Here is a 9814-nt window from a genome sequence, read left to right as displayed (position 1 = left end):
TCCCTGAGCCTTCTCCAGCCTAAACCCCCCAGGTCCTTCAGCTGTTCCTCACCACACTTGTTTTAACCCTTCACTAGCTCCATTGCCCTTCTCTGGACCTGCTCCAGCACCTCACTGTCCCTCTTGTAGTGAGGGGCCCAGAACTGAACACAGGATTTGAGGTATGGCCTCACCAGTGCCCAGTACAGAAGAATAATCACTGTCCTGGCCCTGCTGCCACACTGATGCTGATACAGGCACGATGCTGTTGATGTTCTTGGCTGCCTGAGCACAAGCTGCTCATGTTCAGGTCCTTTTCCATGAACGGTTTCTAGCCACTCTTCCCAAAGTTGGAGAATTGCAGGGGATTGCTGTGGCTTGAGTGCAGGACACAGCAGTTTGCCTTATTGAACCACATACCACTGGTCTCAGCTCATTGATCCAGCCTGTCCAGATCCCTTGGCAGAGTATTCCTGTCCTTCAGTAGATCCACACTTGACTTCTTGTCATCTGCAAACTTACTGAGGGTGCCCTACACCCCCTCATCCAGATCATCAATGAAGACGTTGAACAACAGTGGCTGTATCTGAGCCCTGAGGGAGGGCACAAGAGATCAATTGACAGCTAGCTGTGACACTATTTACCACCCTTTAGGCTCGGCCCTGCAGCCAGATTTTATGTAGCAGCACCTGTTTCCATCTGTGCTACACCTCCATGAATTTCTGCTTCACAGGCACCAAGCCCTTCATTTCCTGCCTGCTGTGGCAGTGATTACCTTCCCCCAGTCCCCAGCCGGCTCATGCCTTCAGGGAGGGCGTCCTGTCGGTCTGGGAACGAAGGGCTGCCCCGGTCCCCTCCGCTTAGGACAGCGATCCTCCTGCGGCCTCGCCTCCCCGTGCCGAGGCCCCGCCCACAGCAGGCCGGACGAATGACGTTATCGGCTGAGCCACTCAGCGAGCAGGAGCGGCGGCACTAGCCAATGGACGGAGGCGAAGGGGGCGGAAGCGAGGTCGGACGCATGCGCGGGGTGGGGGGGAGGCCTGCACGTGTGGCTGGGGTCCCTGTGCTGCCGGAGTTTGCGGCGCAACATGGGGAGGAAACTGGACCCGAACAGGCCGAAGAGCGGCCCCGGGCGCAAGGCCCGGAAGCAGCGGGGTGCTGAAGTGGAGCTGGCCCGGTTCCTGCCGCCAGGTAAGTGTGGTACCGCCTCACGTACCCGGTGCCGCTGGTGCGGGCTGGCTGACCGACCGCTGCGTGTCTCTCTGCAGAGCCGGACACCGGCAGGAAGAAGCTCTCCAGTCACGGCCGGAAGAGGTGAGGGCAGCGGTCTGGCGAAGCGGGAACGCGGGGCTGACCGGGCCAGGGCTCACTGCTGTTTCCCTGTGTCCCCATCTAGGGCTGCGAAGAGGCGACTGGGAGCGGGCAGCGGCACCACGGGGAGGAAGAGGCCTCTAGGAAGAGGAGGAGAAAGAGAGCCGGAGCCGGCTGGTAAGTGACAAGTGAGGTTAATCGTTGTTTCGTACGATTTTGTCTTCGTGTCTGGTCCCTGCAGTGCCAGGTGGTGATGCTGCCTGAAGAACAACCCAGCTCTTACACATATCGAAGCCGCTTCTGACTTACCCACCTTTCATAGCAAGGCTGTTGGGGCAGGTTGGGTAGCTGAGGCTTCTAAGCTTCTCCTGTGTAGCCTAGGGAGGTGTTGCAGTAGGAAGAAGGAAAGATAAAGATTTGGGAGGAAGTACTGTAATATGTTAGTGCAAAATTGCTTTATATATAGCAGCCTTCAAGGGTGTTACAAGGATGCTGGAGTGGGACTCTTCATTAGCGACTGTAGCGATAGGAGAAGGGGTAACTGGTTCAAACTTTAATAAGGGAGATTTAGGTTTGATATAAGGAAGAAGCTCTTTACTGTGAGGGTGGTGAGGCACTGAAACAGGTTGCCCAAGGAAGTTGTGAATGCTTCATCCCTGGCAGCATTCAAGGCCAGGCTGGACAGAGCCTTGGGTGGCATGGTTTAGTGTGAGGAGTCCCTGTCCATGGCAGGGGGTTGGAACTGGATGATCTTAAGGTCCTGTCCAACCCTAACTGTTCTGGGATCACAAAAAAATTGCAGCTGTGTTTTTCTTTTGTAATTCTATTTAGGTCTACAATTTGGTGAAGAGATGAGAATAGGCCTTTGTTTATGATTGAGAAAACTGAGCTGGAGAGTAAGGAGTCTCCTGTCTTGGACAGGTAGCTCAGGTCTAATGGGAAGGCCTCTTTTGTTTATCAACTAGGAAACTGAGATAGTAGCTTTTTAGAATGCCATCTTACTTAATGGTTCTTCTGCCTGTAGCTGAAGAGCAGATATCCCTGCAGAAGAAGAAACATGCTGTGAAGGCAGCAGGACAAACCCCTCGTGGCCCGTCTGGCTTCAGTGATGGCAATTCAAAATGGCTGGCTCCAGCCAAGGCCAAGAAAACTGCATCTAAAAGAAACAGTATGGAATTATCCAGCGATGGTGAGGTGGAAGAGGGCAGCTGGGAGGTGGAGGAGGAGGATGGGAGCAGTGAGGAGATGGTGGATGATTATGGTGCCTCATCATCAGAGGAAGAAGAGGTAAGAGCTTTTTTGCTCTTAATTACACAAGAAATACTTGATTTTGCTGCCTGAAAGGACACATCAGGCCTATGGGAAAAGGGTGACTTTACCGGGGAGTGGTTGGTGAGGTAGCGGAGAGCTTTCCTTTTCTTAGTTTCACAAGAACAATTACAAATACAGGAACTGATCCCAGCATAACATTCAGGGCCTTTGATTTTTGTTCCTCTTAAGCAGAGCAAGTAAAATTAATGGGAAGTAAGGGCCATCTGGGGATATTGTTTCATTAATCTTTTGTTTCTGTTTAGTTGCTGCCTATTGAAAAAGCTGCCCTGAAGCAGAAGCCTGACAGGTGAGGATCTGAGAACTTTGCCAGTTTGCAGAATATTTCCTGTTCAGATGAGGAGCCTGCGTTCCTTCTTGTGCTCTCTCTGCCATCTAAGAAATGGTAGTTGTGAGGTGCCTGTGTGATACTGTTCTTGCATGAAACATTCATCCTGTTCTTTGTCCTTAGGGAAGACCTCAGTGAGGATGACAGTGAAGAGGAGGAGGAACAGGCAGAAGAGGAAAGCAGGCAGAAGATGGGACAGAAAGAGGAAGAGGGCCCTGATCTGCAGATCAACCTGGATATAGATGAGCAATTTAAACTGCCAGATAGTGAACAGATTGAGAAAGAGGATATCCTTTTTTATGTAACATCCATAAGTCATATGGGTGCATTAGCACGGAGCCTGGATACAACCAAAGAGCTTCATTTGGACTTTATCACAAGTATTGTTTAGCAGGAGTGTTTTGTGTGTGACAAAACATTAGCTGCCCTAGTAGATAGTATGCAATGTTGTGCTTCTGTACAGTATAGTTAGGAGATTTGCTATGCCCTGTATGGAGCTTGCCCCAGTTTCCTTTCTAGTCCTAAATGCATGTATGTATTTTATCATGCAATTCGTTCCTCTCTACCCTGATTTTCTTGGCAGGTGTTTGTGTAACCCATTCCTAGATCCTCTGGTGAGCACAGTTTCAGCATCCAAAGTCCTTGCTCTTGGGTTTGGTGGTTTTCATTTCCTGCCCCCTGTTTTTTCTGTTAAAGGAGCTAAGAAAATTCTTTTAAATGTATTGTAGTTTTGTCCAGTTCCATCTTTTGAATCCTCCCTCTGCTGAGCTCTGATGAAAGTATATTCCAGTGAGACCTTTCTGCTGCAGGTGTTGTTGTGATGCAGGAGTCCTGCATGATCAGGTGCACTTCTAAAGAGCTTGTGTGCAAGTTCCTTGGCTGTTTATGATTCCTTAATGGTCTTTCTACCTGCTGAGCCACCTGACCTGCACACCATTCACCAGCGCATCAAGGGCAATATGGAGGTGCTGCAGGACTTCATGGTGAAGCGGGAGGAAGGGCGGACACGACAGGAGTACCTCGCCTTGTTGCGCAGGGATATGGCTGCCTACTATTCCTACAGTGACTTCTTGCTCACAAAGCTCATGGACATCTTCCCACTCCCGGAGGTAGGATCCTGCCCTGCTTACTGTTGAGGATTTGGCTGCCTCTATGGGTCTTTGTTTGTATCCCTGTTCTCTGTCCCTTCTTTCATCCAGCTGATAAACTTCCTGGAAGCCAATGAGGTTCCCCGCCCTGTGACCATCCGTACCAATACGCTCAAGACACGGCGACGGGACCTGGCGCAGGTGAGCAGAAGCCTGTGGCAGTCTCTGTGCTGCATGTCACACAGAGGGATGTCTCTGTCTCAGACCCATGTCCGTGTCTTGTAGGCTCTGATCAACCGTGGTGTGAATCTTGACCCTTTGGGAAAGTGGTCAAAAACAGGACTTGTTATTTATGACTCCTCTGTGCCCATTGGTGAGATCACCTTTCCTGTCATATGGCTGAGCTGACCTGCTCTTAGCTCCCTTACGTTCACGTGTCATCTTCTTTTGTTCTGCTTTTCCTGCCCAGGTGCCACCCCTGAGTACCTGGCTGGGCACTACATGCTGCAAGGAGCCTCCAGTTTCCTCCCTGTCATGGCTTTGGCTCCACAGGAGAACGAACGCATCCTGGATATGTGCTGTGCACCAGGAGGCAAGACCAGCTACATAGGTACCATCCTGGAGCCTTGGGTGGAGGCTTGGGGGGGATGCTCTGTGAAGCGATGAGTTCCCACTGGCCTATACAGAAAGGGGGAATGAACTTGTGGGAAGTAGGGGGTGGCTGTACTACAGGCACAAGTGCAGGAGGATTTTAGCCCCTTGATGATGTGCTTTGCACTCTGGCAGCTCAGCTTATGAAGAACACAGGTACGATCTTGGCCAATGACAGCAATGCTGAGCGGCTGCGGAGCGTGGTGGGGAACTTGCATCGGCTGGGAGTCACCAATACTGTAGTGAGTAACTGCGATGGACGCCAGTTCCCCAAGGTATGTTCCTGCCTGTTTTGGGTCCTTTCCTTCCTTGACGTATGCTTACCTGGAGCTGCTGTACTGTCTCATAGTAAAGCCATGTTCTCCAGAGACAGCTGACACAAGAGTGTGTGTGTTACTTGATATGGAGACAGGAAGGTGGATGTGGAGGAGTGGTGGATCTTTCCTTCCTTCCCAGTCTTATGGTCTTGGTCTTATTTCGTGTCCCTGCCTATGAGCGTAATTCCAAATGTCCATCTGCCTGTAGGTGCTTGGAGGGTTCGACCGTGTCCTGCTTGATGCTCCTTGTAGCGGAACAGGTGTCATTTCCAAGGATCCTGCTGTCAAAACCAATAAAGTGAGTGACCAGTACGGACACCAGATGAGGACTTAAGTATAAGTCATGAGAGGAAGGGCTTTGGGGCAGCTTTGTTCCTGAGAGATGCCTGCAATAAGGATGCTGATTTTGCCTTCTCTTTCCTGTTGCTTTCTCTTTTCCTCTTCATTTCTCTTTTCCACTTTACCTCTTTCAAGGCCAGGTCAGACAGGGTTTATGAGCAGCCTTGTCTAGTGGAAGATGTCCCTGCATATGGCAGGAGGGTTGCAGATAGGTGATCTTAAAGGTCCTTTCCAACCCAAACCATTCTAAGATTCTGTTCTGTGTGTTGTACCAGAGCTAGGTTTTTTGAGGTTAGTTCTTCAAAAATCTTCTTCTATATCAAATGGTGCTTTGTTCTCCTCTCACCCATCCATCCATCCAGTCACACAGCAGCAGAGGCCTGGGGTGCTTCTTTCTGCCTCTGGCATCCTAACCTATCTTTTTTCAGGATGAGAAAGACATCTTGCGCTGTGCTCACCTGCAGAAGGAGCTGATTCTTAGTGCTATAGATTCAGTCAATGCTGCCTCAGAGACAGGGGGCTACATTGTCTACTGCACTTGCTCCATCATGGTAAGTCCCTTGCATGCTGTGTTGTGCACATCTGCTTGGGAGACTGGTGAACTTTTGGTCCTAGTACTTAGTCTCTGGCAGGTGGAGGAGAATGAGTGGGTTGTGGATTATGCCCTGAAGAAACGCAATGTTCGCTTGGTGGCCACAGGCCTGGACTTTGGCAAGGAAGGCTTCACCAGGTGCGTGCCACATCACCAGCTGCACAGGTGACTGTTCCTTGGTGGCCAGGTTTGAGCAGAGGTGTTCTATCACTTCTCACCCCACTTCTCCAGGTTCAAGGACCGTCGCTTCCACCCCTCCCTCAAGTCAACACGGCGTTTCTATCCCCACACGCACAATATGGATGGGTTCTTCGTTGCCAAGTTCAAGAAATTCTCTAATGCCATCCCCCAGGCACAAAAAGGTAACCTAGTGCTGGAGTTCAGCTGAGCTGCCTGAGCTGACCCTTACAAGCTGCTTCCTCTGCAGAAGCTGTGCAGGTTCTTCTTACCCACACGTTACTCTGCATTTCAGATGAAGAACCTGCTGTGGAAGCAGCAACTCCATCTGCTGTCCCTGATACTGCCATGGAGCCTCAGCCAAAAAAGAAGAAACTTGAGGGATCAAAAGCTGACAAAGAGCAAAAGCTGCCACAGTCTGCTTTGAAGAAGAAACGTTCATTGCAGGCACAGAGGAAACCCTGGAAGGCTGGTAGGCCTTCTCCCAAAATGATGCATCCAAAAGTCCTCACCAGGAAGAAGCATAGGATGAAATCAAAAGGACAGTGAGAGGAACTGCTTTTCCAGGTGTTGGTCCCCTCCTTAGAGAGCAAAGGCTGCTCAGCTATGCATGTACCACCTGGCTTTGCTGCTCTGTGTAGATAACCTCTGCAGCACTGAGAGCCTGGCACAGTTACAGCCCTGTTTGCTCCTTTCCCTCCACATCAAGAACTGATCACTGACCCATTAAAAGTTTTATACTCTGGCTCAAGTATTGTCTTTTTTCCCTTGAACACAGAATACAGAATTCTGCCCTGTCCTCTTACTTCTCTGCAACAGAAACCCCTTTGCTCCTGTCTGATGCCTTGTCATTTCTGGTGTTAGTTCTTGAACTCTGCAACATGGGTGTTTGTGAAGAAGTAATGGGAGTTCAAACCCTAGCTGCCTGGTTGAAGTTTGTCCTGTGTAGTGCCTGTGAACAGAGTGCTTCATCAGGTGGGCATAGGGCAGGGCTGGAGCTCCTGGCCCCGTGCTGGTCCCCAGTTCCCTGGTGAATCCTTTCTGCCCTGGTCTGCTACATGTGAGGCTGCTGCTTTCCCATGTTAGCAGGTTCAGCAAGCATTGAGGCCGAGTGTGAACTCCACAAACCTCCCTCAGACATACGCACATGTTCTCTCAATGCACTAGATGGAGACTGATTAACAGAAATGGAGTAAAAGTGCTGTGGCAGGTGCCCAGGAAAACACCAAACATAAAGGACAAAAATGGCCTAATCCTGTTCTTGGTCACAAGCCCATCAAAGCTAGAGCATGTTAGTGTGTGGGCATACACATTCATTGATCACATAGATCCTCAGCCTGCAGTCTGGCCAGTACTGGGTCTCAGACCTCTTATGCAGGGGCTTGTCTAGCTGGCAGTTGGCTGGCCAATCACAAATGCACATGCATGCGGAGGAAAAAGCCAGGATTACTTTAATACAAGGCCAGGTTGGATGGTGGTAATCGGGTGCAGAGCTCAGCCAGGCCCGTGTGCTGACCAGCAGCCAGTCTTGTGTGACTGCCCCCTTCTGTTTATTCCTCCTCTCCATTTTCCCATGCTCACTTCTGATCTAGCTTGATGCTTCCCTTTCCCCTCCTTTGATCCTTCCCCTAAACATCCCAGAGTAAGTTTTGCTCCCATAATCTTCCTTAAAACATTACATGATAATCCTTATGCAATCCCAAAGTTCCCCTCAAGCATCCCATAATAAATCTGCCCTTTCCCTTGAAGCTCACAATAATTTTGCTTCCTGGTTTTTCCAGTTGTGAAGTTCCTGGCTGAAGCAATTCCAGGCTGTACTCAAGTGCTTCCTGTAATGGTTCAATCTGTCAGTGTCTCAGGAGTCCTGGTCCCTGTTACAGCCCATGTTATCTTCTGCTTTTTAGGGCTTCAGTATCTCTGTGGTTATTAGAAGTCTGTTGGGGGGGGGGAGGACTTTGTCTTTTTGTGTTGAATAGCTATTAATTAAATATCCTTATAGTGGAAAAGAACTTTTTCCCCATGCTTCCCAGTGAATTAGCATGGGGAGGAGCCTCTGAATGCAACCACTTCACTCTAGGCTTGTGTGGTGAGGTCTCTGACATGCAGAACCCAAGGGAAGTTTTCTGGGGTCTTTCAGAAAAGCTAAATAAAAGCAAGGTGCTATTAGGAAATGAACTACTCAATAGCAAAATGGAGACAATTATTACAACCCCTGTACATGTACTTCAATACTGCGTTTCTGGTGCCCCCATCTTGAATAAGGACTTCAAAACTAGGAAATGTTTAGGGAGGACAAATACATCCCAAGTTATGGAATGGTTTGTAAGAGGAACAGCTAGAATGTAGGTGTCTAAGCTTGGAAAAGAGGCCATGCGGAAAGAAGTGATGTAACAGTGTGTAAAATTGTTAGTGGTGTGGAGAAGATGAACAGGGAACAACTGTTTGCTTTTTTCCAATAAACACAAAAAGCCAAAACCCCAGGACCCATCAAATGCACCAATGGTGCAGGTAGCCATGCAACTCCTTCCTGCAGGGTATGGTGGGTGCTAGAAGCTTACGCAGGTTAAAAACAGGGCTGTATAAACCAGAGGCTGGTAAACAGCTGGCTCAGAAGATCCTCGAGCCATGAACTGCCAGAGGCTGGGAGGGATTGCTGCTTCCTTGCCCTGTCTGCAATCCCCTCCATCCTCCCCCTGTGCTGGACACTGATTCCTGGGCTTAGATGGACCATTGTTCTGACCCAGCTTAGCAGCTCTCGTGCCCCCAGGAGGTGGTCCCACTGCTGTGCCTGCCCTTTAGTGTTCCCAAGGCAAGTCCTGGGCTCTGCCTAGTACCTTGCATCCTTCAGCTGGGCCCTGGCTGCACAAAGCTTGTGTTGCCTGTGACAACAGCAGGCTCCAAACAGGCTGGGCCCTGCCTCTGCTCCTTCAGTCTTATGTTTTCCAGTTCTAGCAGAATTCCCCAGGAGTGAAATACAGGATGTTAGCATATAGCTCAGAACTGGAGCCATATGGCAATATTCCAGCTATAGGTGACTTGTACCTAGAAGGACTTTTACCTCTGGCAAGCTGCGAGCCTGTCCTTTCAGAGCGGTGCTAATGCTTTGCTGCTGCCGCCTATTGAGGCTCCTGTGTAGTCTTGGCTTGATAATCAGTTTATCTTGATAACCTCAGCAGCAGATAACCAGTTTATCTTGATAACCTCAGTGGCAGCAACAGAAAGTTCTTAGTTGGGATCCCAGTGAAACCATCTGGTTTCTAGTGGATCTCCAAACTATGTCAGGCCCCTCTGAGAGGTGCGAATAGATGCTGCTTTTAACCAGGCTTCCCTCTGGGATCTGGTATGGGGCTGCTGCTCACACCAGACTTGTGTTTGCAGCTGCCTTCTTACTCTGGGATCTTTTGTTACCTGAAAGATGGGATTTTGGGAAAATGTGACTACTGGGTAACCTTGTAGTACTTTCCTTCAATGTAGTTGAATATCTGACAACATGGTTTGCGAGAGCTGAGGCAGAGCAAAGCAAGAACTGAGGCAAAGCAAAGGTTGAAAGCAGAGCTGAGGAGGAAAAATGCTGTTATAAATTAGAAGCTGGCTGAGAGAAGTCAGTCAATGTGTTGTATCTGTTCCTCTGTGCTGTGCACAGATGTCACAAGGGTGGCATTTAACGACTTGGAGGGGAAAACCAAAAAGGGTAGGTAGGCAG

The 9814-nt window shown here is 49.6% G+C and overlaps 1 protein-coding gene across 1 annotated transcript; it reads left to right on the top strand.

The window, feature by feature from the left end:
- The first annotated feature begins 1002 nt into the window (after positions 1-1002).
- NOP2 (NOP2 nucleolar protein) lies at positions 1003-6862 on the top strand. Its single transcript, XM_013128450.3, has 16 exons — positions 1003-1170; positions 1248-1293; positions 1376-1467; positions 2315-2577; positions 2865-2908; positions 3071-3234; positions 3857-4056; positions 4147-4236; positions 4321-4408; positions 4505-4645; positions 4822-4961; positions 5212-5301; positions 5771-5893; positions 5975-6072; positions 6166-6296; positions 6407-6862. The coding sequence occupies exons 1-16, from the start codon at positions 1068-1070 to the stop codon at positions 6658-6660; spliced, it is 2067 nt and encodes a 688-aa protein (XP_012983904.3). The 5' UTR covers positions 1003-1067; the 3' UTR covers positions 6661-6862.
- Positions 6863-9814: the final 2952 nt, after the last annotated feature.

The sequence above is a fragment of the Melopsittacus undulatus genome, chromosome 2, assembly GCF_012275295.1.
Source record: "Melopsittacus undulatus isolate bMelUnd1 chromosome 2, bMelUnd1.mat.Z, whole genome shotgun sequence".
Lineage (NCBI taxonomy): Eukaryota > Metazoa > Chordata > Aves > Psittaciformes > Psittaculidae > Melopsittacus > Melopsittacus undulatus.
The sequence above is the reverse complement of the archived record's forward strand: the minus strand, read 5'-3'. Positions and strand labels throughout refer to the sequence as shown.